The 27550-nt window shown below is 41.4% G+C and overlaps 1 protein-coding gene and 1 pseudogene across 2 annotated transcripts in view; both read left to right on the top strand.

Moving 5' to 3' along the window:
• Positions 1-2372: 2372 nt before the first annotated feature.
• On the top strand, positions 2373-3438 carry LOC111177402 (isopentenyl-diphosphate Delta-isomerase 1 pseudogene; annotated as a pseudogene).
• A 9395-nt stretch (positions 3439-12833) lies between these two features.
• The window catches only part of LIN9 (lin-9 DREAM MuvB core complex component), a 105958-nt gene continuing 91241 nt past the window's right edge, over positions 12834-27550 (top strand). The window contains exons 1-4 of one of the 2 annotated variants that reach the window (XM_030761752.2): positions 12834-13009; positions 19934-19966; positions 21382-21476; positions 23001-23105. In XM_030761752.2, coding sequence (XP_030617612.1) covers positions 12931-13009; positions 19934-19966; positions 21382-21476; positions 23001-23105 — 312 coding nt within the window. In that variant the 5' untranslated portion in view covers positions 12834-12930. The remainder of the gene's footprint in view (positions 13010-19933; positions 19967-21381; positions 21477-23000; positions 23106-27550) is intronic. The other variant, XM_089907340.1, reaches the window with a different exon arrangement.

Raw genomic sequence — 27550 nt, 5'->3', positions numbered from 1 at the left:
AATCAAAAAAATGACAATACCCTCACCTTCCAGGGTAAATCTCATCCAATTAGATGCTCATGTGGCCTTTTCTACCTCAACTCAGTTCAGGCAACCTCACTAGTGTGAAGCATTTCCGTAGTTTAGATCACCAGGTAGAACTAACCATTCTATCTCTTTTGCCTGCACTGTATTTGGTGTGAATGTTTGTATATAAGTATGAATATGTACCATGCAATAAATATAATGTTGATATTTTATGTACAGAAACACATACGGAATCCTCATTCCATAGTCAACCTCATCTAATCCTTTAATTTTTGATAAAGCACTGACTCTAAAATGAAATTAAGAAAATACCATAGAGCTTCCCTGGTGGTGCAATGGTTAAGAATCCGCCTACCAGTGCCGGGGACATGGGTTCCAGCCCTGATCCAGGAGTTGCTCTGGCCACAGAGCAACTAAGCCCATGCGCTGCAACTACTGAGGCTGCGCCCTAGAGCCCATGAGCCACAACTACTTAGCCCACGAGCCACAACTACTGAAGCCCACATGCCTAGAGCCCATGCTCCACAACAGGAGAAGCCACTGCAATGAGAAACCCATGCACTGCAATGAAGAGTATCCCCTGCTCGCCACAACTAGAGAAAGCCCGCACGCAGCCAAAAATAGAATAAATAAAAATAAATAAATTTAAAAAATAAAATACGGTAAACTATAATGGAATATAATCTGCAAAAATACTGAGTCACTGTGCTGTACTGCTAAAATTAACACAATACTGTAAATCAACTATAGCTTTGTTTAAAAAAAAAATTAGCTAGAAAAAAATGACAATACCAAGTGCTGACAAGGATACAGAGCAATTGGAACCCTCATACATTGCTGGTAGGAACATCAAATGGCATAATCACTTTGGAAAATGTGAGGGAAAATGTATGAGGGAAAAGTTCTTATAAAGTTAAATGCACACCTGTCAGACACTCTACTCCTAGGTATTTACCCAAGAGAAATGAAAACACATGACCACAAAAAAGACTTGAAAACACATATTTATGGCAGCTTTATTCATAATACTCCCAAACTGGAAACAATCCAAATGTGCATCTATATGCAAATAGATAAGCAAACTGTGGTACATCCGTACAATGGAACACTACCCAGCAATAAAAAGGAGCAAATTAACAATACATGCAACATGGATGAATTTCAGAAACATTATTGCTGAGCTAAATAATCTGGGCTCCCAAAAGTATTCATATATTTATATTTATATATCTATTATATATACACATATCTTTTTATATAAAATTCTAGAACAGGTAAAACAACTATATAGTGACAGAAAGCAGATCAGTGGTTGCCTCGCATTGGAAGGGGGTGGGATTGACTGCAAAGGAGTGTGAGGGAACTCCTGGGGGAGGCCTCTCACTGCTGTGGCCTCTTCCGTTGCAGAGCACAGGCTCCGGACGCGCAGGCTCAGCGGCCATGGCTCACGGACCCAGACGCTCCGCGGCATGTGGGATCTTCCCGGACCGGGGCACGAACCCGCGTCCCCTGCATCGGCAGGCGGACTCTCAACCACTGCGCCACCAGGGAAGCCCAGAGGGAACTTTTTAATGATGAAAATGTTGTGTATCTTGGGAATTCCCTGGCGGTTCAGTGGTTAGGGCTCCGCGCTTCTACTGCAGGGGGCATGGGTTCAATCCCTGGTCAGGGAACTAAGATCCTGCATGTGAGCAGCACAGCTGGAAAAAAAAAAAAAAAGAAAATGTTGTGTATCTTAACTTTGATGATGTATACACAGGTGTCACAATTCAAACTATACACTTAAAATGGGTACGTTTTATTATATATAAACTTTACTTCAATAAAGTTGATTTAAAAAGAAAAAAATTGTCAAGATGTTATATATTTAAGATGTGCATTTTAGTAAATGTATGTTATGCTTCAATTTTTTTAAAAAAATCTAAAAATTGGTTGTGATGCAAATTATTCACAGACATAAAAATAAAGGCCAACATTCACCCATCAAATAAATTAAGCTGTTCTCATTTTCCTTCTTTGCCTCTCATCTTTCGCTCATATGCAGTTTAGTTTAACTACAGTATAGAAATACAGGATAGTGAGGCATTGGGTTGCGAGAAACCCCAGGGCGGGAGTGCAGCCAGGCCTCAGAAGCAAAGAAATGGAAAGGGGCCTGGAAACACGGCTGGTGTTCAATCCCTCTCTTCTCTCTGAGCCTCCTGTGAGTCCACCACTTTCTTTTCTCTGTGGACGGGCTTTTTCTAGCCACAAGACAGAAAACATAGACAGAGAAAAGGACAAATTTGTGCTCTACTGTACAACCATTTGGAAAGTGACTAAGTCCACTCTTATGGATCCCATTCAGCAATCCCTACAGGAGAGAATCACTGATTCAGTTTCCCATCCTTGAACCAATCACCTGTGGCAAAGTGTGAGAAAGAAAATCTTGGGTAGGAGTTACCTTTGAGCCAATCAACGGTGACCTGCAGGTCCTGGAGAAGCAAGGATATTCAGGACAGAACAGACATGTGCTAACAATGCCTGAAATAAATATTGACAATTTTGATGAGCAACAGTTTTCATTTCTGGCAGCGATATATATTCTTATCCATGAAAATTACAACAAAATTGGACCTAGAACCAAAATGAATTCTGACTTGAATGAAAACATTGAGAAAAGACTATTGCCCTGAGCCTTAAGTGTCATCGTATTCAACACAGAAAATAAGCTACTGCTACAGCAGAGGTCAGATGCTAAAATTTCCTTTCCAGGTTGTTTTACCAACACTTGTAGTTATCCATTAAGTCATAAAGGAGAACTTGAAGAAAATGATGCAATTGGACTAAGGGCAGCACAGAGGTCTTTAAAAGCTGAATTAGCAATTCCCATGGCGCAGGTTTCCCCAGAAGACGTTAATTTTTTAACGCAAATTCACTACAAGGATCAATCGGATAATATTTGGGGTGAAATTGGGTACATTTTGTTTGTGAGGAAGAATGTAGCTTTGGATTCCTATCCCTGTGGGATTAAGAGCTATTGTTACGTGTCCAAGGAAGAACTAGACGACTCTTGAGAAAAGGAGCCAATGGTGTAATCAAGATAACTTCGTGGTTTAAAATGATCGCACAGACTTTTCTCCTTACGCGTTGAGGTAATTTTTTGGAATCAGTTCGTTGAACTGACATGGACATGAAAGTGTGGCTGAATGGTTTTACAAGTACTGAAAAACTGGTCTCTATTAAACTTAGATTAAAAAGAATCAAATCTGAGACTTGACATCCTTTAGATCTTTCAGATCTTTGATGGTGGTACAATCTTCACCCTCCTCTCCCCCAGGATTTGATTCTGGTTTTGATTTCATATCCTGTGGGGAGAAACAGAGGGTAGTTTCAGAGGCTCCACTTACCCTTTTAACCTTCCCCACTACAGTAGCTCTTCTTATCCCACAGGCCAAGGACCCAATGAGGGGGACCCTCTAACTGCCAACTTCTGCTCTCAGGGACTGAGGAAATGATCACCAAGTGGGTCCACAGACCCACTGGACTTACTGGAAGCCAGGACTCCGTTTATGACTTCCTGTCTCTACCCCACATACCCCAACTTTAAGGGACGTTGATGATGACTTCAGGCCTATGACTATCAAACTCAGATATGTGTTCGATAGTCCTTGAAACATCTGGGTACCCCCCTTTCCTCAGGGTACAGTCACCTGAATATATAGGTCCCTCTGAGGAACGACTAGGCATCATTCCAGTGTACACTTGCCACACTGCTCCAGGGCGCTCCCTCCTAGGGACCTGGCCAGCTCTTCAATCAATGAGTTCCAGATCTGAAATTTGACTCAGGTCTGGGAAATGAGCAAGGCATCAAGGCCTTTCATTAGGGTGACTGCCCTCCCATTCCTACTCCTCCAGTCTTGCCTTGATTGTAGATATTAAGTACCTGCTTTGCTGGCTACCCAGCTATTTTGCCCCTAGAGACACCATGTCCTATTAACTATTTCCATTTCCACATGTCCCTGTGGGTCAACTCCCCTTGGCTGTCCCTTCAACCTTGACAATTTTTTTTTTTTTTTGGCGGTACGCGGGCCTCTCACTGTTGTGGTCTCTCCCGTTGCGGAGCACAGGCTCCGGATGCGCAGGCTCAGCGGCCATGGCTCATGGGCCCAGCCGCTCCGCGGCATGTGGGATCTTCCCGGACTGGGGCACGAACCCGTGTCCCCTGCATCGGCAGGCGGACTCCCAACCACTGCGCCACCAGGGAAGCCCCAACCTTGCCAATTTTTATGGTAAATGCAGCCCCCTGCTTTCCCATGATTAAGCACTGCCATCTGGCCTCTGTTATTTTCAATAGGCCATGCATCATTCCCATCACTCCTGAGTCAGAAACTTATTGTTTTGTCAGAGAGAAGATTCTGCAGTGTCTTCCTGCATGGGAGGAGTGCTAGCTCTTAAAGGAGGGCTGGACAGCTCTGCAACTCTGAGGGTTCCGGAGAGTCTGCAGAGCCAGATCCTCAGGGGCATCCCCCTAAAAGTCTCCTTTCCATGTGTCACTGTCAAAGGACCTCAGGTTTTCTCAACTAGAACTCTAACCTTAGCATAACAAACCTGCCTTGGCAGAGAGATTAAATGTCTCTGGAGCTCAAGCTATTAAGTTCTGCTCTTACCCCTTAGCTGTGTTCACGCTTCAAGGAGGTGACAAAGGCCTTCTTATAAGCTACCAAAGAGGCCCTCTGGCTCTCCACTGAGTGTTTAGGTGTTTGATAACTCTTTTTTTTTTCATTATCCCTATACAGGACGTCAGTGCAATTTAGTAATAACCAGCCAACTCCACTGTCCCCATAAGCACTATTTTCCCCTTTTCTTTCAATGCCTGAATCATGGCACCAGTAAAGGTGTGTTCCCCTGCCCTGGGATAGTTCCCAGGACACCACAGGTGGAATCTTCAGTCACCATGTGGCAGGCATTACGCTCCACATTCCACTTGGGTTGGGATAGTCCCTGCCAGCCGGGTGATGAGTTATCCAGTTCAAAATCCATTGTACCACCTGCTTTTCCAGACCATTTCCTAATACCTACTGTTCCAGTTCAGGTTCTCTGAGAAGCAGAGGTCAGGATAGAATCAGATATGCAGAAGATTTATTTGGGGAAACACTTTTGAAAGATATAGCAGAGAGGGATCATGAGGTTGTGGGGAGAGCCTCAGACCAGATTGCAGGTCTGACACTTATAAAAGAGAAGGGAAAGGAAGGGAAAAGAAGGGAAGGGAAGAGAAGGGAAGGGAAGGGAAGGGAAGGGAAGGGAAGGGAAGGGAAGGGAAGGGAAGGGAAGGGAAGGGAAGGGAAGGGAAGGGAAGGGAAGGGAAGGGAAGGGAAGGAGCATCTCATAGGAGGAGCTTCCAATTGCACTGCAGCTCTGAGGATATCTTGGCCAGGCCAGTGGGGAGGCTGTGCTAATTATGCTTTAAACACCTTACATGTTTGATTGCTGAAAGGACTCACAGGACTCCAACGGTTTATACTCATAGTTTTTTGTTTGTGTGTTTTTAAACTTTTTTTTTAGAACAATTTTAGTAGCAAAATTGAATGGAAGGGAAGAAGGTTTCTTATATACCCGCGGTTTTTTTTTGTTTTTTTTTGCAGTACGCGGGCCTCTCACTGCTGTGGCCTCTCCCGTTGCGGAGCACAGGCTCCGGACGCGCAGGCTCAGCGGCCATGGCTCACGGGCCCAGCCGCTCCGCGGCGTGTGGGATCCTCCCGGACCGGGGCACGAACCCGCGTCCCCTGCATCGGCAGGCGGGCTCTCAACCACTGCGTCACCAGGGAAGCCCTACCTGCATTTTTTGTTTGTGTGTTTTTAGACTTTTTTTTAAAGAACAATTTTAGTAGCAAAATTGAATGGAAGGGAAGGAGGTTTCTTAGATACACGCGTCCCACAGCACGGCTTCGCGTTTTCAGCGCCCCCCACCAGAGTGGGACATTTGTTACAGCTGATGAACCCACACGGACACATCGTTATCACCTGAAGTGCACAGTTTACATTAGGCTCCACTCTTAGCACAGAACAGTGTTTCTGTTTGTTTGTTTTACAGGCAAAGGATACAGTGGAGTAACAGCAGGAGAAGTTATGCAAGGAAGGGGGCTGGAGATCTCAGGCACAGGCTTCTTTGTCCTCCCACTGCTGGATCGCACAGGATGCGCTTTGTCTCCAGGTCTCAAACCACCATTGGCTTGTGTACCAAGGAGTCCAAAATTGACTCATGGTGGGAATCTGTTGGAGTGAGCTGACAGTGTAGGCATATTCTAGCTCCACTACCAGCCCCAATCATTGAAATCCCTGAGGCTCCACCAAAGAAACAACTATTAATGCTGACAAGCTGGTATATCCTGCACCCCAAACACAGACCAATGGTCACAGAACATCCTTTATTGTGTTCAACAGTGTTGCCGAGGGTCACATGCTGCAGGCAGCTCTGTACGTAAGCATGCAGCCAATCCAGACCATGCCATGCAGGAGCCCCAGAGCCAAGATTGTACATTATGGGAGGCCCATGTTGAGGACAAATGGCCTGGCGCTAGCAGCTCTGCCATGCTCAGTCATTGGCTAGGAGCAGCAGCCTGGGGAGAGCATGGCATCAGCATAAATGCTGAGCACATCTTAGGGTGCAGCAGCTGGGGCCGTCAACCGACGGCCTGGACATCTGTGAGGCATCTACCTCCATAGCTAGCAAAACCCACTTCAGGAAAAGTTTCTCAAAGCTCCCCCTGACTCTTGTGTGACCCCAGTTTATTTCTCAGGTTTTTCCTCTTGCCATATCTTACTCTCCAGCCATCCTGAGCTACTTAAAATTCCTGGAATAAAAGTCATTTACATTCTCACCTCTGGGCCTTTGTATATGACCCTCTGCGAATAATAATACTACTTTCTTTTCCACTTCCTTTCCCTAACTTCTACTCATTCTTCAGGTCTCAGTTTAGAGACCATTTCCCTGAGAAAACTTTCCTGCTCCCCGCCCCTCCCTACTCTATTCTCTTATAGCATCCTGTCCTCAACCTCAAGGTAGCACTCATCATGCTACTGTAATCTCCTAAAGAATCTGTGTTTTCCATTAGACTGTACAATCTGTAAGGGTAGGCACTATGTCACATTGAATGTTGCCTAATTTATGCCACACAGTAGGTGCTTAATAAATATTTGCTGATCAACTGATGGATAATTTCACCCTGTTGAATTGTTTAGAATCTGGGGGTTAAGAAGAGAAAGCAAAATCAGTGATTATCCAATTCAATGTTTTCTTACATGCCATGGACACATACATGTCCTGAAGGGGCAGTCTTTCCGGGTTGGAATCCATAAATCCACTGCATGAAGCCATCTTTCTGGCTGGGGAGCTTTGATGACAAGGCACTCCTTCTTGGGTAGTCTGGTCTCATGTGCTCCTTAGCTGATGTCCCCCAATTCATTTAGAAAGTTCTGGACAATGATGGAGTGTGTTCATTTGTGTGGGGAATATGTCTTTCTACTTTCCCTCCCATGGTTTAATCTATTACAACTTTTTCATAGTTTGTTACTAAAGATACCTGGTGAAAGAGGTTGCTCTTATTCCTTCAAGGAAGTGATGGTTTTCCTTAGGCTTGGCTCCATTTTGCAGACTGAAAAACAGAGGCCTCCTTAAATAACCTGGGATACACCACTAAACTTTGCTGAGCATAATGTCTTTAGAAGTAGTTTCTCAGAAATACAACTAACAACACTTAGTTCCTTCTTGGTACAATTTAGGGAAACAAGATGTAGGAAAGAGTGACAGGGAGCTGGTGTTTATGTGCTGGGATGTGGGCCAGGTGTTTTACATAAGTGATCTCATTTAATTCGCACTACAGTCCTGGAAACAGGCTTAATAATCCCCTCCTCTGTTGTTGCTGTTGTTGTTTTTTAACCAAATGACACTTTCATCTGGGTCTGAGGAGAAACTGGTGTTTGATGACCCCCCTAAGCTTCATTCTAAAAAGCAGGATCTGTCAGGAATTCAGTCTGCACCTCCCTGTAGCCACTTGGGTCCAACAGGAAAAGCAGTTTCTTTCCAGCATAGTTTGCAGAATAGTAAGTAGAATGTTTGGCAGAAAAGACAAAGTGGGAAGGAAAGCAGTTTGATATCAGTCTTTTGTTTGCAGCTATCATTTAAAATTGCCCAGCACAAGATGGTAATAAAGATGCAGACATACTAGAGAATGAACTTGAGGACACGGGCAGGGGGAAGGGTAAGCTGGGACAAAGTGAGAGAGTGGTATGGACATATATATACTACCAAATGTAAAATAGATAGCTAGTGGGAAGCAGCTGCATAGCACAGGGAGGTCAGCCCGGTGCTTTGTGACCACCTAGAGGGGTGGGATAGGGAGGGAGGGAGGGAGATGCAAGAGGGAAGAGATATGGGGATATATGTATATGTATAGCGGATTCACTTTGTTATAAAGCAGAAACTAACACACCATTGTAAAGCAATTATACTCCAATAAAGATGTTTAAAAAAAAGATAAATTCATTAAAAAATATATAAATAAAATTGTCCAGCAGAGTGCGGTTGATTTTGCATCTTCATTAAGTGACTAAGAAAAGGATTCTACAAGTGACTACCAAAGATTTTAGATTGAGACAAAACCCAAAAAGTCTAAAAGTAAGATTTTTCACGTAACAGCTTTATTGAGATATAATTCACATAGCATAAAATTCATCCGTTTTAAAATTCAGTGGGTTGTAGTACATGCACAGAGGTGTGCAGCCATCACTGCAATCAATCAATTTTAGAACACTTTCCTCACTCCAAAAAGAAACACTGTATCCTTTAACAGTTACTCCCAATTCTCCCCCCACCTCCCACATCTCCCCCACCTCCCCTCTCCAGCCCTAGGCAGCAATTAACCTATTGTACTTTCTGTCTCTATGGATTTGCCTGTTCAGGACATTTTATATAAATGGAATCATACAATATGTTGTCTTTTGTGTCTGACTTCTTTCACTTAGCATAATGTTTTCAAGGTTCATCTAGTCGTAGCATGTATTAGTACCTCATTTCTTTTTACGGCTGAATAATATTCCATTATTATTATTATTATATTATATACCAATTTTTTCAACAACCATTTTATTATGAAAGTAACAAAAGTCTTACTGTAGAAAAATAATAGCTATAAAGAAAAAAAAATCACCCATAATCCTACCACCCAGAGACAGCCACCACTGTATATCTTTCGTTCTGGATTTTAGTCTATGCATATATATTTGTAAATGAGATCACATTGTGCGTCCTGTTTGTGCAATATGTACTTTTTTTTTTTCGCTGCACTGCGGGCGAGGCTTGTGTGACCTTAGTTCCCCCACCAGGGATCGAACCCAGGCCCTCGGCAGTGAAAGCGCAGAGTCCTAACCACTGGACTGCCAGGACTGTATTTTTTTTATAGTGGTAAAGTATACATAATGTAAAATTAGCCATTTAAACTATTTTTAAGTGTACAGTTCAGTAGCATTATGTACATTCACACTGCTACGCAAACATTACCACATCCATCTCAGAACTTTATCTTTCCAAAAGAAACTCCATACCCACTAAACGGTAACTGCCCATTTCCCCCTCTCCCAATCCCTGGCAACCACCGTTCTCATTTCTGTCTCTATGAATGTGACTATTCTAGGTACCTTATGTAAGTGGAATCATACAATATCTGTCTTTTTGTGACTGGCTTATTTTACTTAGCATGATGTCTTCAAAGTTAATCCATATTGTGCATATGTTAGAATTTCCTTCCTTTTTAAGGCTGAGGAATAATATCCCATTGTATGTATATATCACATTTTGTTTATCCATTCACCATTGATGGACACCTGGGTTGCTTCCACCTCTTGACTATTGTGAATAATGCGTCTATGAATATGGTTGTACAAGTATTTCTTCAAGACCCTGCTTTCAATTCTTTTGGCTATATACTCACTCAGAAGTGGAATTGCTAGATCATATGGTTATGCTGTTTAATTTTTTTGAAGAACTGCCATACTATTTCCATAGTGGCTGCACCATTTTACATTCCTACAAGCTATACACAAAGATTCCAATTTCTCCACTACCTTGTCAACACTTGTTATTATGTCTTGTTGATTATAGCCACCCCAGTGGGTGTGAAATGGTATCTCATTGTGGTTTTGATTTGTATTTCCCTAATGACTAAAGATGTTGAGCATCTTTTCATGTGCTTATTGGCTTTTTTAATCTTCTTTGGATTCTTTGCCCATTTTTGAATTGGGTTGTCTTTTTATTAGCAAGTTGTAAGATTTCTTTATATATTGTGGCTACAAGTCCCTTATTATTACATGATGTGCAAATATTTTCTCCCATTCTGAAGGCTGTCTTTTGCTTTCTTGATGGTGTCCTTTGAAGCACACAAGTTAACACAGAAATAACTCAATATTTGATATATGGGCCATGGGACTGGAAATGACCAAACAAGTCCCTAAAATGTGGCTATGTTTATTTCTCTTATGATTTATTTTCATGACTTTAGTGACCTTGTCAAAATTTTAGTTTTTTTTTTCTTTAAGCAAACAATGACACATACAATCATGTCATTTTAAATTGGAATACACAATTCGAGGAAATTTAACAACCTTGTGATGGATGTGTTATCCTATCATCACATAGGGAGAAACTGAGGCTCTGAGAGGGGCCGGATTCCTGATTCTATCACCCGGTCAATGTTGTCCTTGAACAAGTTACCAGATTGTTGGGAGGATCAAGTAAGCCAAAGATTATAAAAATCTCCCTCATAAATATCCAATAAAGACCCTCACTGAAAATAATAAAGTGCTTTGTTTGCAGTCACGCAGCTAATAAGTGGTAGATCTGAGGCTGGGATACAGCTTCAGGCTTCGGAGCGTGAGAAGACTCATTTAGGGTCCTTTTTTAAGACGCAGGTGATCAGAGAAATAGCCTCAAAATATCTGTTTAAACAGCAGACCTGCTGTTGTGTGTGTGTGAAAACTGCCTTAAGATAAAACCTGGTTTGCCATCAGTTGTTTTTCATCGTCACATAAGGTAGATCAGAATGTGATTAGAAGGCACAGGAGGGGTTAAGTTACCTATGAAGGATTACTTTGTAAAATTAAAATTTTCATCCCCCTCCCCTTCACACCCTGCTTCACCTCCAACCTCAGTAAGTGGCGGTACCCAGTTACCCAAGGCACGAAGTTAGCATCCAGTGATACTTCCCATTCCAAAGTGGTGGTGGCAATAGCTAATATTTGAGCCAAAACGTGTTCTAGGAACTATTACAAGGTCTTTATGTTTACCAAGGCATTTATGCTCAAAACAACCCTGTTATTACCTGCATTTTACACGTGAGAAACTGAGGCACAGAGAATTAATAAACAAACTTGCCTGAGATTATATAACTAGCAGCCAGAATCCCAGCCAAACCTCGGGGCTCCAGAGTCCATCCTCTGAAACTCTAGGGTGGCTTGGTACAGATATCTCCTCTCCTTTGCCTGCCTGCCCCAACAAGCTTCCTCCTGACTGGTTTCCAGAACTCTCATTTTGTCACACTCCAATTCGTTTCCCACATTTGTGTTCTACAACACAAATGGAAACATGCCAGCCCTATACTTTAAAACCCCACCATCCATTGCTCCAGTGCTCTTAGCAAGTTCAGCTCCTTAGCCTGGGCCGGCCTGTGTGTTCTGCTGTCCTCATCTGTCTACCACCTTTTAACTTTTTAGTTCCTGGAGTTCACCCGTGTTGTACTCTCATTGCTTAACTATCCCCCCCCCCCGCCCCGCCCGCCCCCTTACATCCCTGGAAAAAGAGGACTGGAGCTCAGTAACATTTGTCAGATGAATTGCTAAAAAGCAAGAGTGGTTTATTACTGGCCGCTGTTACAGACAGGAATTGTGAAATCTTTCCCTGGGCTTCTTTCAAAACTGGATGAATTCTCATTGTGTTCTCATAACATTTCGATCAGGGTACTTCATCATCTTTAAGTGTCACTGTCGGTTTTTGTTTCTGTAATTCTCTCCCAGCACACTACATGGTCTAGTGTGAATGGGGGAAAGAGCTGAGCAAAACAGTTCTTCAGCTGCCGACCTAAATGACTAACTTCATGACCTCTCAAGGTCTCTCCTCCGAGCTCCACGCAACTCCGGTTCCGGCATTCGGGAGGGGTGGCCCAGGCTCCCGAGGGGCTGCGGGCACCGCCAGTCCTGGGCGGGCAAGCTGTGGGGTTGCCGCGGTCTGAGCCCTCCTCCCCGGCCCTCCCCCAGCTCTCCGGAGAAAGGAGGGGATGGAGACGCCGGAGAAACGTGGGCTTGGAGAGCCGCGAAAATTTTACTTCGGGTAGAACCCCCTAGGGAAATGAGGCCGAGAACCTGGGGCTTCTCCCCGCGCCGGGCCTACGGGTGCCGCCTCCCTGCCCCCCTGCCCTCTCCTCAGCCGGCCTGGGCCTCCTTCCCACCTTCCCTCCTTTTCCCCACTCGGAATAAACAGCCTACAGTTCCCGCAGCTGCAGCGCGAGACTCGAAACGCGCGCCGGGAGCGAGCCCCGGAGGGGGCGGGCGGCGAGGACCGGGAGCCGGGCCGGGCGGGACACGGCAGCTCGCGCCGCTCCCCCCGCTCTCCCCGCGTTCCGGCGCCGGGCCCAGGTAGGGGCGGCGCGAGACGGGCCTGGCGGCCCGGCCTCCCTCCCCCTCCCTCCGGCCCGGCCGGGGGCGGGAGCGGAGGGGCGAGGCGCGGCCCCACTCGGCTGCACCCCCTCCCAGGGCAGGCGCGGGCGGAGCCGGGCCCGCCTCAGCCGGCAGCGGCGGGAGTAGCGCCGCGGTGCGCCGCACCGCGGGCAGCGAGATCCGCATTCGAACCTCCCTCGCAAAGACAGTCTCCGCCCCACAATGCACCGCGGCGGGCAGCCTTTGAAAAAGCGGCGCGGCTCGTTCAAGATGGCGGAGCTCGACCAGTTGCCTGACGAGAGTGAGTAGCACCTCAAAGCACCCCCACTCTTCCCGCCGTCCGCCAGCCCCCGGGTTGCATCCGGCCGGGACGGGCGGCCGTGCCCTCTGCCGGGCAAGTGGGCTGACTGCCAGCCCCGCTGTGGTCCCCTAGTCCTTCCACCCCGGTGTTGCCGCCGCGTCGCCGCCTTTGTTATGGTGTCTGTGTATTGGTTTGTGGGGTTGTGTGAGAGCCAGGGCCGGAAACCGAAAGCCCGGGGGCCCAACCCGGGCGGGGCGGAGGCGGTGGCTGCTCTCCTGGCCCGGCTCGGGCCCCCGGCCGAGGTGGGGGAAGAGCGACCGCCGGCCGCGGGGGCTGTCCTCCCCGCCTGCACCGCTCGCCCGGCGCGGAGAGACGCCTGGCGGGGTTATGTAACTCGCTTTCGGGGGCCGGGAAGGGCTCGGGCTGGGGAGGGGGTGGTCACAGCTCTCCTTCTTGTCCCGGCCTCTGATCCTGTCCTGTCACAGTTCCTGCCGCTGTAGGCACTTATGATCATCACTGCCCTCCCCTCCCTCCTCCGGTGTGTCCACCCCTGGAAGCATTTCCGTGTCAAAGGGCTGACCCCTTCCCCTGGGACCACAGGTGGCTGTGGACCTTTCCAGAGATAATCCAGACTGGGTACACAAGTGTTCAGGCAGCCCCCATCCCGCAGACTTTCTTCTCTGCGTATGTGTCTTAGGAATCACGGGGGTACCTGTACGCATGGATGTGACCATCACCACAGGCATATTCAGTACTCTTCCTGACACCCACACTGTGCATTGCCTCCTTTAACCACGTTTACTCATTCTGCCACCTCAGACGTGGATGCTCACTTGTGTTTAGTAAGTAAAAGCACTAATTCTGTAGTTTAAGCACAATAGAACTTAATTTTGTAATTTACAATATTGTATTGATATAAAGTATACAAGATAAAGGCGCATCTTTCAGTTAATTACAGATGGGTCCTGATGCACACTCACTATTCGGTTTATGTATATGTATCATTTGTGAGAGTTTTTAGTGTAATAGAAACAACTTAAATTTATCTGTGCAAGACACTTTTAAAGTGAGAACTGAACACAGCCAATTCTGTTTTCCTTGTGGGGTCGTATATTCTTAATGCGCTATAAAGTTGAAAGTTCAAGTTGCCAGACTGGTGAAAAGTTGTATTAAGAGAGTTTGTGTTTTAAATTTGCTCTAGACCAGCGTGGAATTCCAGTAGAACTTTCTCAGTGATGGAAATGTTGTGTTTTACAATGTCCAGTAGGGTAGCCACTTAGCCATATGTGGCTATGGAACTCTTAAGATGTGGCTAGAATGACTTAAATTTCGTTTGATTTTTATTCATTTAAGTTTAAATAGTCATGTGTGTCTAGCGGCTACTGTATTGGATAAGGCATAGCCGTAGACCACCAATGAGCTTTATTGTTTCTTATTTGGAGAATACAGTTGATTGTGATTTAGGATGCTTCTAAATAAAGGTGGGCCTGCTAAACACAGTGTGCTCGTCATCTGGAAGTCCTTGATCTCTTTGTCGTAAAGATGTTTTATCACCTCTTGGAAGTCCCACCCACTAGATAACTGTCATTTAGAATATTTGCTCATTATCATTAAACTTTTATTGAGGATTTACTCTGGTTCTTTGCAGACACTTGGGACTCATACTAGGGTTCAAATTACAACTATACTCTCAAGCTATATAAGATAATCACTTATATTGCTTTGTGACATCTCTGGTACACTAGGGTGTGTGTGGGCGTGCACCTTAGCTTGTGCGATATATGTCTTGTTTAGCTTGACCACAGCTGGTTGAAAGCAGGGATTGCTTTACCTGGTTTGTCACACAGTGCCATAAATCAGGTATATATGAACGCTTAATTTATATGGAATTGAATGTAGGGTAAGAGGCATGGTTAACTGCAGCAGAAGTGATTTCAGTTTGATACTAGAAGTAGCGATATGTCTCTTTGCCAGTTTTAGTCAAGGGGACTAGTTTGTAAGTTATCCAATAGTCAGTATAACATTAACAATAATAAAAGCTACTATCTGTTTAGTACTAACTATGAACCGGGTGCTGTGCAAAGCATACTGTATACATTTGCTCATTTAATCCTCATTCCAGTTGAGGTAAGTACTCTTACTAATGAGGTAGCTGAGGCTATCTTCAGCCCAGATCTTTCCTCTGGGCTTCTGTGCTTAATATTTCTTGCCCATTTCACATCTTCTCTCAGATGCCTCAGAGGCCCCTCAGACTTTATGGGTTCAAGATCTACCTCATAATCCTACTGCAGTACAGAGATACTTCCAGTGGTTCCGGTCGTAATGAATGGCTCCGCTGTGCAGTCATCTAAAACCTAGATAGAGGTTGTCTTCCACACTTCCCATAATTAAGCCTTTACTGAATCTTGTAACTTTTACCTTCTAAATGTCTCTCGGTTTTACCTACTTCTCACCTTCATCCTGGTCCAAGCTGTCACCATCTCTTCTGCATTAATCGCTTCAGCCTCCCATCAATCCACCACCCAAACCCTCCCCCGCAACCTACACACAGCCAGAGTGATCCTTTCAGAATGTATGTCATGTCATCCTATTGCTGAAAACACTTTACTAACTACAAGACCCTTTTGGTCTGGCCATTCCCCACCGCTCCAGCTACATTTTGTACCACTCTTCCTCTCATTCTATCCCTTTGAACTAAATTGGACCTTTTTCATTCCCTATACTCACTAGGCTTTCTTTTTTGCACATGCTGTTCTCTCTACCTGGAATGCTCTTCCTTCCTCTCACTTCCAGCTAAGTGCTACTTATCCTTTAGATCCCATTTTAAGCTTCTGTCCTCCCTGACAAATAATACATCTTCTTATTAAATCTTTTCACACCACTGTGTAATTTCTTAGTGGCAGCTGTCACAGTTGCAGCTTTATGTTTGTTACTGTGATTGTTTGGTTAGCTTTGGTTAGAAGCCCCACCAGAGAAGGTGCCATTTCTGTTTTTCTTCATGCTTGCGTTCCAGTTCCATGCATGACAGCTGGCTTACTTCTCTGTTCTTTTTTTCATAACCACCCTTCTCTTGCCAGTGACTTCCCAAACATAATGCCCCCACCCTTCCTAGAATATTCTAAATGTTCTACTTCGGGGCTTTTTTACCTGCTGTTTCTACCAGCCTGACTCATTGCTTTGCCCCCCGTCCTCTCATGGCTAGTCCTTTTCACATGTTACCTCCTCAGAGAAGCCTTCCCTACCCACCCTGTGTAAAGTTAGTTACTCCCCACACTGCGATCCCTTGGTTATTTCCTTTACAGCAGCTGCCACCAGTGTAGCTGTCATTTTATATACTTGTTTATTGTATGTCTCCTCCCACTACAGTGTAAACTTCCCTGAGAACAGAGGCCTTGTCTAGCTTTTCCTTCAGTTAACCCCAGTCCCTAGAATAGTGCTGTGGCAGGTATTCAGTGAATATATATAGAATGAATGAGCATACCCAGTTAAAGCAGGAGTCTAACTTAATTGAATTCACCTGCCTGTAAAATACATGTTCTTAACCTAATCTTTTTTTTTTGATTGATCAAAGTAATACAAACAATAAGCATGGTCTGAAAATTAGTCCTGTACTATGTGCATTTTTCTCTAAGCACTTTTACATATACTAACTCATTTAATCCCCATTTTACAAAAGAAGAATAAGTAGCACAGAGAGGTTAAGTAACTTGCTTAAGATAACACAGTAAGACAGTGGCAGAGCCAAGATTCAAACACAGCTAGTCTCCATCTGTGTTCTTAACCATTATGCTATACTATCTCTCAAGAAGGGAAGAAGGTTAAAGGTGGTAGATCAGAGTCTGCAAGATACAGTCCCTGCCTTCTTGGAGCTGGAATGAATATCCTTACAACTCACACCTCTTCCTTCAGACCTCTGCTCAAATATCACGTTTCAGAGAAGCTAATCATGAGCACCTTATAGAGAAATAGTCTTCCCTCCACCAACTCCCACCCCACATTCCCTATCCTTATTATCCTGCTTTATTTTTTTTCCAGTAGTGCTTATCGTCCCGTGATGTGTGTGTGTGTGTGTGTGTGTGTGTGTGTGTTTGTTTCCCCCTCGCTAGAATGTAAAGAGCATCAGGAGCATGGACTTTGTCTGTTTTGCGTGCTGTCCATACCCGCAGTGACTAGAGCAGGGTCCAGGATGCAGGCAGCACTCTACACATATTCACTGAATGAATGAATGAATGGTTACCACTTTTTCTCAAATGAACCATGTTTTTCTTGGTAGCTACACTGACACGTCATGCCCTGTCTACTACTGCTGCTTTCCCAGTTGTGTTGTATTTTTTGAGGCTTCTTAGCAAGGCTTTATGGGCTCTCTCCCCCACTTTTCCCCCTACAACTTTACTGCCTTTGGTCATTAAACTTCACTTTGCCATACAGAAGCTGTTAACGTGTCCTGTTAACCATTCTCCACATCTAGGCAGGAGAGTAGGGGGAAAGCAAGAGTGGCTTTGATGTTGGTGGGTTGTCCGACAAGGCTCTCATACTGCCTTGCAGAGAAGTCAGTTGAGGTTTAGAGACCTGAGATACATAAAAATGTTTCATAGCCAGAACCATGATATTTTATCTGTTACTTCTCATTTAACGCCTGTTGTCCCTTTATGTGAGTTGTAAATCATTGCTGCTTTTGTTAAAAACCAAGGAGAATTAATCTGTCGCCTCTGATTTTTGTACTTAGTTCATGTTCTTCTATCTTACTTTATTCCCTGAGATCATCTTTTATTTATTTATTTTTGTGTTTTGTGTAATGTCATACTGGACTGGCTCCTTACAGATGTTGACAGACATTTTTAACAAGCCACTTACAAATCTGTCTTTTCTCAATGTAAGTAAAAGGCTAACCTTTCAAATAACATCACTACTGCCTGGTCTTAGATTATATTTTTTTAAACATAAACGGATGTCAGAGGGCATCTAACTGACAAGGGCTTCTAACTGAGATGAGAAATAGCTGGTTCTAAAATAAAACAAATTTAAAAATGAGGAATGATAAATAATAAGTTGACTATAGTAAAAGAAAAAAAGGTGTTCTAAACAGTTTTTTAAATTTAAAGAGGGAGATTTTGCTCATTAATAATTATGTGAATAATTTCTATTTTGAAGCATAGAAAGGTTTTTTCCCCTGTTAATTTATTTTCTTTTATTGAGATATAATTAACATATAACATTGTATTAGTTTTAGGTGTACAGCATAATGATTTGATATTTGTATATGTTGCAAAACAATTGCCACAGTAAGTTTAGTTACTTACTAACTACTAATCACACAGTTACAATTTTGTTTTCTTGTGATGAAAACTTTTAAGATCTATTCTTTCAGCAACTTTCAAATATATAATACAGTATTGTTAACTATAGTTATCATGCTTTACATTACATCCCCAGAACTTATTTATCTTATAACTGGAAGTTTGTACATTTTGACCCCCTTCACCTATTTTGCCTGTCCCCCACCCCCTGCCTCTGACAACCACCAATTTGTTCTCCATATCTGTGAGTTTGGTGGGGTTTTTTTGTTTTTTTAAATAAAAAAAATTTATTATTATTTTTTGGCCATGCCACGCAGCTTGTGGGATCTTAATTCCCGACCAGGGATTGAACCCAGGCCCTTGGCAGTGAAAGTGTGGAGTTCTAACCACTGGACTGCCAGGGATTTCCCTTTTATTGCTTTTTTTAAGGTGTCACATGTAAGTGAGAGAGATCATACTTTATTATTTTTCAAATGACTTGAACTTCTTTGCAGTATACCTATGCAATTCTGAGATTTTCAATTTAGTGCTCCCCCTCTCTCATAAAAACTTCTTTCCCTATCAATTCTCCTACTTCCCCTCACCTATAGATCCTATCCTTTATTTACACCAGAACCTGTAGCCCAGTGTTTCTCGAAATGGGCCTGAGGGGTACCTGCAACAGAATCCCCTGAGGGCCTTTATTAATCGCACAGTTTCTGCATGTATGGGGAGCTTCCTGGTTATTCTAATATGCACTGATGTTTTAGTCAGTGAACCCCTCCAGCTCCCTAATCCAGCTTGAATCTTTAAGTGTTGCACATACCTGCATTCTAGACTTCCAAGGGACTTATTGTCTGCTATGACAGTCCCTGGATCATTTCCATTTTCTGTTTTCTCCACTCTATAACCACTTCTGATCTTTGCCTCAATAAATGTCAATTCCCTTTCTCTTTTCCTTCTCCAGCACACTTCTGGATGAGGATCCCAAATCACTTCTGTCCCTACTCTTCCTCTTACCTCTCTTTCTACATTTTTCTCTCTTGGGAAGGTTTCCAGTTCTCACAGCTTCAAACAAGACTCCCGAATATCTCCAGTTCTTCCTTACATTGTCTGAGTTTTGGTCAATAGCTTGAATTGTCTACTAGTTACTTCTTTTTTTTTTTAAATAAATTTATTTATTTTAATTTATTTATTTTTGGCTGTGTTGGGTCTTCGTTGCTGTGCACGGGCTTTTTCTAATTGCGGCAAGCAGGGGCTACTCTTCATTGCAGTGTGCAGGCTTCTCATTGTGGTGGCTTCTCTTGTTGCGGAGCACGGGCTCTAGGCACACGGGCTTCAGTAGTTGCAGCACGTGGGCTCAGTAGTTGTGGCTCACGGGCTCTAGAGCACAGGCTCAGTAGTTGTGACGCACGGGCTTAGTTGCTCCGTGGCATGTGGGATCTTCCCGGACCAGGGCTCGAACCCATGTCCCCTGCATTGACAGGTGGATTCTCAACCACTGTGCCACCAGGGAAGCCCTACTCGTTATTTCTAATTGCACATTCCACTGTCACTTCAACATTACTAAAACTAAATGGATCACCTAAACCAAGTTCTTTTTCTCTCACTTTGATTATGAAGTAATACTGATTTGTTTTCATTGTAGGCTCTTCAGCGAAAGCCCTTGTCAGTTTAAAAGGTAAGAATCATAGCATGATTCTTTTAGGTATGACACAAACTAGGAATTTATTTCATTAAATTTATTTGGATATAGTATTTCTCTTTTCTTTCTAAGTTATGATTCATTATAGCTTTTAAATATTGGTTTTCACTGGTGATAATAAGTTCATATGGGGAATCTGCCCTTGTTTTCTCCCCCTAGAATTATTGATTAAAGAACTTTCTAACTAAACATTCCAGACATTTCTTACTAGAGTTAAATCATTTATTAAACAACTGGGCTAAGCTGTATTTTTACATAATTGTTTGTTTCTTAAGAATCTTGTCTTCTAAGTAGTAATGCAAGTCTCTTGAAATAAAAGAATGATAGTATTTTTTTCTGAGGAAAAGTTAGACATGTTCCTTGGTCTTTCTGTTTCTTTGTGTAAGTACGTTAGACCTATCCTCTTAATATAATTTATTTTGAGATTTTACCTCTTGAGCAAGATTCTACTGGGTAAGTAAATTTGGAACCAATGTAGATCTTCTCAAAGGTTCATTAGTGCTTTCAGTTTTTAAAGCTACCGTATTATACTTTGGATTGGTGATCTACCAAATTAAGTCCTTCTGGCTTGAGAATACTTATCTTCCAGGATTACCCTAATTTATTTGCCTAGCAGGATCAACTCCATCCCATCTCTTTTCTTTTGTACTTATTAAAATATATGTCTGAAAAAGTATTCCACTAATTTTTTTCTCCCAATATTAAAGCCATTTCTCTTTTTAAAGAAGTGATACAAATTTTTTATACAAAAATTAGAAAATGCTTTCAGGTAATTAGAAAGAAATAAAACTATCTTGTGTATATTCATCCCAGTTTTCTATATCTCTCTCTGAATAAACATATCCTTTTTGTAAACATTAAACTCACCTTCTTTATTTTCATAACACGCTTAATCGGTAACTTGATCGGATTTTTTCTGGTTGCATACAACTCTGAAGACGTTTCTTTGAATTAAGGGAAAAAAACCCACATATTTCATTTTTGGATATCAGGTGTTTTACACGTTGAAGCAGAAATATGCTCTAAATTCAAGGTTAAAGGAGCTTTTCGCATTTTTCCTTGCCTGCTTTCAGTCAGATTGTACTGAGGTAGTTCTTGGCAAATAAGAATAGAGGGATTATTGAAAAACAAAATGAAATAAGCCACACATGTTTTAATATGAAAATGTAATACTTTCAAGTAGCATTGCCTTGTCAGATTATTTAGCGAGTTTGACAAAAAAATACAGAAAAGATTTTTTTTATTTGTAATAAACTAAAATTATTATGGTCAGTATATTTTTTCTGTATTCGTAAATATTTCAGATATATTGCTGTTATTAAAAAGGCCATGTTTATAGTATGAAATCCTTTGAACTAAACTTAAATATCATTAATAATTATTTATTACAGAGGGAAGCTTATCTAACACATGGAATGAAAAGTACAGTTCTTTACAAAAAACACCTGTTTGGAAAGGCAGGAATACAGGCTCTGCTGTGGAAATGGTAAGGAATTAGTTTTTCTTACTCTTTAGAATATGATAGCTAAATTGTCTGTATTATTGTCACATGCACATTCTTACAGCACTATAAAAATTTTCCAAGGGTTTTCCCCAACTCCAAGCATTTGTGTCATTAAGTGTCATTGAACAGTATTGGATCATACCTAGATAAATAATCTATAGCCTGTGATAATCTGTTCATCATTAAGCATTTGTTAAGTAATTGTAGTTTCTTTAAATAGGCAAACCCAAAAAACTCCAGCAACCCGAAATCTTACTTTTAACATAGATTTTTAATAATTTAATAGATTTTTTTTTTTAATAAAAAGATTGTACCTGGCTCTGGTCCCTACAAAAAGATATATAAATAAGTGGTAGGATACTGAAATCTTGTGTAAGTCAAGGATAAATGCATTTAGGGCTGGGAAGTAGAGATGAGCATATAATTGGCGTGACTAACAATTTTCGGGGCCTCTCTTCCTCCCCTGCCCAGCCAGGTAGCCAGGAAATTTTAGGGGTCAATCATGAAACAAGCCTGGAGCTAGGTTAGACAGTAGTTGTCAGTAGCCTGGGCAGCTGGCCACAGTGAGTGTACAGGACTCTCCACGCTGTTATCATTTCTGTCACCATCATTCTCTTCCTCCTCTCTGCCCATGCTCAGAGGAGGGGAGCAGGGTAGAAGGGACTTCCTGTCAGGGCTCTGCAGTGTTGAGACTCTCAGTGGGTTTAATTTCACCGGTCCATACCTCTAGCCTTGACCCAGTTGGATGCTTCCCATATGTTGCTAGCCCACTGCACCGGCTTCAGTTCTAAGTAGGCATGGAACTGTCTTGAAGGGTGGGAGAAGGATTTGAAAAATGATGTGGGTGCTATTGGGATATTATTTCTGTTGTTCTTCCCTATTAAGCCTCTGAACCTAGGATGGACTGTAAAATTTTTCATATTATAAATTCTTAAGTGTGTGATGTACTTTGGATGCTTAAAATTTTTTAGTTCTGCATGCACTTATTAAGTATCTGTTATTGGTATCTTGTATTTTTATTTGCAAATGGAAATTTGTCAACAGTTTTTGACAGCGGATCTAGTATAATATTATATACATTTAGATTTACTCTCTAAAGTGATCTAGTAACTTTGTCCCAACCCAGCCCTATCCAATAGACCTATCAGGTGAAACACCCAACTGGTTGGTATTAATCCAAGCGCCAACATAATGAGAACTAGAATTTCCAGAGCTTAATTTTCCTATCTTCAGCATTCAAGACTGCCAGTGTACTATACAAAGAAGACTAGGGTTCTAGTTTTAATTAATAGCTAGGTGTTTCATTTCTAAACAAATTACATACATATGTATCTTTCTGCTTTCTAAAATCTGAAATTATTTGTGTGCTTTTTATTACCCGTTCTTCATCCTTCAATACTGCTGATAATTCGGAGTTAGCTGTATTTTCCAAGTATAGAATTGTGTTTTGGAACAAAAATGGCAGGTGTTTGGCCTTTTCATTAAATAAAAAAATTTCTATCATAGCCTTTCAGAAATTCAAAACGAAGTCGGCTCTTTTCTGATGAAGATGACAGACAAATAAATACAAGGTCACCTAAAAGAAATCAGAGGGTGGCAATGGTTCCACAGGTATGTGTGTGCTAAAATTTTGTTTCATTGAAAGGAAGTGAGCAATCCCTCAGTATAATAAAGTTTATATTTATTGTTCTATGACATTTTGAGTAACAAGTTCTTTAAATCAGTACTTCAGCTCAGCTCCTATTTTAATTACCTAAAACAGGGCATTATTTTATTGATGGAATTTAAGCCAGTGTAGAAAGCCAGTCCTCAGTCTTACAGATGCACACTCTTCTTCTTTTTTTTTTTTGGCTGCACCACAAGGCATGTGGGATTTTAGTTCCCCGACCAGGGATTGAACCAGGATTTTGTGCCCCCTGCAGTGGAAGCATGGAGTCCTAACCACTGGATCGCCAGGGAATTCCCACGCACACTCTTTTTTTAAGCATGGAGATAGTGGACATTCAGCAAATGGATTTGGCAAATTGGAATCAGCTTGGCGTTTGCATGGAAATCAGAGGGGAAAACTCATTTTACTTTGTCATTGAGTGAAGTATGTTGAAGACTTCCTTTATCCAAAAGAGGAAAATATAGAGCATGAAATCATATCTCCTTTTTCATTTTTGACATCTTTTAAAGAAAAATTATAGTGGACATGTAAGAATCAAAGCAATGAGTGAAAATTAGATAAGGAAATATTAACTTTAAGAAAACAATAATTTTCTCCTATGAAATGTATAATTTTTGATATAGTTATTCCCTACTTCCCATTCATTTTTTTTTCAAAAGTGTTATAACATTTTCTAGTAGGATGTATCACAGTAGAGGTAATTTTCTCAACCAAGGATTTGGCATCAAATTAATTAAAGGTATTACCAGCAATAGGCCCTTACCAAAAAAAAGACAAAAACAAAAAAAAAAACCAAAGAACTTTTACATACCTTTATAATCATTTCAAATAGTAAAATATGAAAAAAATAGTAAAATATGTTCGTTCTCTGTAAAATGAACAAAAATATATGAACTTTTTAACATCAGTGACAAGTGTGCATAAGCATCTAAAATTCAATTTAAAAATTTGACCCAGTTGAAACTAATACACAGTGTGCATTGCTTGGCTCAGTAGATGTCGGATACAAGGTTGAATGTATACAAGAAGTCAACAACTATTTCTTGTATTGATTTTAGAAGAGCTGTGTTATTAGGATAATTTGGATGCTTTAACGCTGTTTAGATTTTTTAAATTTCCAGAGGTGTGGATTTTTTTTTTTTTTTTTTTTTTGGCGGTATGCGGGCCTCTCACTGTTATGGCCTCTCCCGTTGTGGAGCACAGGCTCCGGATGCGCAGGCTCAGCGGCCATGGCTCACGGGCCCAGCTGCTCCGCGGCATGTGGGATCTTCCCGGACCGGGGCCCGAACCCGTGTCCCCTGCATCGGCAGGCGGACTCTCAACCACTGCGCCACCAGGGAAGCCCGTGGTTTTTTTTTTAAGTTCTTTTTTTTCCCTCCAACTATTTACTAGGAAATTTTTCAAACATACAGAAAACTCTGATCTTTGTGACTATGAAACCATCCTGCCCTAAGTCTATCCAAAGCCCTCCTCCCCAGGCGCATATCATTCCTTCTGGGACTATTTCACAAAGGCCTTTCTACTTGTGAGCAATACAGAACAAATATAACATAGGACAGACATGATGTGAGACTTCTTTAACTGTGTGAAAAAAATTTATATCCTCTGAGTTTTCTCTTTTCTAGTCTTAACATGTCTAGTTCTTTCAATCTTCAGTTATATGATATGCGTTGTTCTCTTACTCTCCTAGTCACAGCCTCAAATCTGGTGTATTCTATCTGTGTGTTTGTTTAAAGAGCACTATTCAGAGCTGGAAAATTATTAAAAACCAACGTTTATTCAGTACTCAGTATGTGCCAGATCCTGTTCTAAGCACTTCATATGTATTACTTTGATTTAATCTTCAACCCCCCCATGAGTTAGGTTACTATTTTCTTATTTCCCATTTTTCAGGTGAGAAAACAGACACAGAGAAGGTTTTTTTTTTTTTTTTTAAATGTATTTCTTTTTGGCTGCACTGGGTCTTCGCTGCCGCGCGTGGGCTTTCTTTCTCTAGTTGCAGTGAGCGGGGGCTACTCTATGTTGTGGTGCGCAGGCTTCTCACTGTGGTGGCTTCTGTTGTGGCAGAGCATGGGCTGTAGGCCCGTGGGCTTCAGTAGTTGTAGCACGTGGGCTCAGTAGTTGTGGCTCTCGGGCTCTAGAGTGCAGGCTCAGTAGTTGTGGCACACGGTCTTAGTTGCTCCATGGCATGTGGGATATTCCCGGGCCAGGGCTCGAACCCATGTCACCTGCATTGGCAGGTGAATTCTTAACCACTGCGCCACCAGGGAAGTCCACAGAGAAGTTTCTTGTTCAAGATCACAAAGCTAATAAGTGAAAGCCGATACTAAATGGCAGGCAGCTTGTCTTCAGAGGTCTACTTTTTTGTTGTAGCTTTATTGAGATACAGTTAACATAGCATACAATTTACCTATTTAAAGCATACAATTCAGTCATTTTAATATATGCACAGAGGTGTGCAACTATCACCACAACCAATTTTAGGACATTTTCATCATCTCAAAATAAATCAGTAGCAGTCACTGTCCATTTTCCATTTGTTGAATAAACCCTTAGAAGTGTAATTGCTACAAGGGTATTTAAACTTTGCAAGATACTACCTAATAATCTATTTATAAAAGTTGTAATAATTTATATTTCCACTAACAGATTGAATATATTTCCTCATACTCAACAGGAATCTTTAATACAGTTTTATATGCAATGAGCCACCAATATGCTATTTTAGAATTTGGGTCAATAACTCAGTAGAAATAAAAGTAGCACTCTTTCTGATAATAATACTTTATAATAATTTGGTTATTATTTATGCTAAATGACTCATGACATATAATTTTTTTTTACATTAAAAAGTTAATTTTCTAAGTACAATGTGGTATCCTGAATTGGATTCTGGGACAAAAAAAGGACATTAATGGAAAAACTGGAGAAATCCAAATAAAGTCTGTGGTTTAGTTAATAGTATTATACGAATGTTAATTTCTTGGTTTTGACAAACCATGGTTATATAAGACGTTAACATTAGGGAAAGCTGGATGAAGGGCATATGGAACCTCTGTATTATCTTTGCAACTTTTCTATAAATCTACAATTTTTCCTAAGTAAAGTTTTATACTAAAAAATAAAAAGTTAATTTTGACCTTCACCCACCCTCCAGATCTGCTTCCCTCTTCCACCGGTAACCAACCACTGTAGTTTGATTATCCTTTTAGATCTTTTTAATACTTCTAAACCTTTGTATATGTATTCATAGAAAATATATGGTATTGTTTGGTGTATGTAGTTTTAAAATTACATTAGTAGTATTATTTTCATGATATTGTATCAGGCATCATTCTTTAATTTATTTTTTCACTCAAAAGTGTTTTTTTTGTTTTGGTTTGGTTTGTTTGTTCTTTTGGGGTTTTTTTGCCTCGCGGCTTGCAGGGGTCTTAGTTTCCTGACCAGGGATCAAACCCGGGCCCCCTGCAGTGAAATCAAAAGTCTGTTTTTGAGATCTGGCCATGCTGACTGATTTAGTTAGACACGCTTCAATATTTCATTTCTTTTTACTGTTTTGTAGTAGTCAATCTTATATCATAATTTATTTATAAATTCTCCTATTTTATCGGCATTCAAGTGGTTTCTAAGTTTTCATTATTACAAACAATGCTGTAGTGAACATCCCAAACATATTTGTATAAATTTGCAAGTGTTTTTCTAGGGCAGATGGCTAAAATGTGGAATTGCTGGATCACAGGATATGCACATTTAAAGTTTTTAAAGTAGTGCCAAATTATTCTCCAAAGAAATTGTACTGGCTTATACTTTCAACCAGTAATATATCACAGTGCCTATTTTACCTAATGCTTGCTAACTCAGTATATAACTAAACATCTAGATTTTTGGTAATCTCATAATAGCATCTCACTTGTTTTAGTTGGCATGTCATCTATGAGTGACGGTGAGATACTTTTCATATATGTTTACAAACTTTCTTTCCTTAGCTCAAAACTGTTTGTCTTTCTCCCATTTTTTATTAGATTGTTGGTCATTTTCTTGTTAGTCTGTAAGAATTTTATATATATTAAGAATATTAGCCCTTTGGCTGTTCATACTGGTTATAATTTTTTTCACAGTTTGTAGTTTGTCTTGTGCTTTGTTTCTATATTTTTCACCATAGAGGACTGAAAAAATTCTAAGGGTCAAATATAGCTATGTTTCCTTTTAATGACTTTTTGATTTTATGATTAGAAAGACCTTCCCTAGTCTAACATTTATAGTTTTAGAATTCCCTCTATATTTCTTATTTCATTTTTAAAAAAATATGTTTAAATCTTCAATCCATCTGGAATTTATTTTGGAGTAAAGAATGAGGTAAGACGGCAACCAAATTTTTTTCCTAGAG

This window comes from Delphinapterus leucas, chromosome 1 (genome assembly GCF_059928025.1).
Source record: "Delphinapterus leucas isolate spDelLeu-1000000601 "Yukka" chromosome 1, BTC_Dleu_Yukka2, whole genome shotgun sequence".
NCBI lineage: Eukaryota > Metazoa > Chordata > Mammalia > Artiodactyla > Monodontidae > Delphinapterus > Delphinapterus leucas.
Note: the sequence above shows the minus strand (reverse complement) of the source record. Positions and strands in the feature narration are given on the sequence as shown.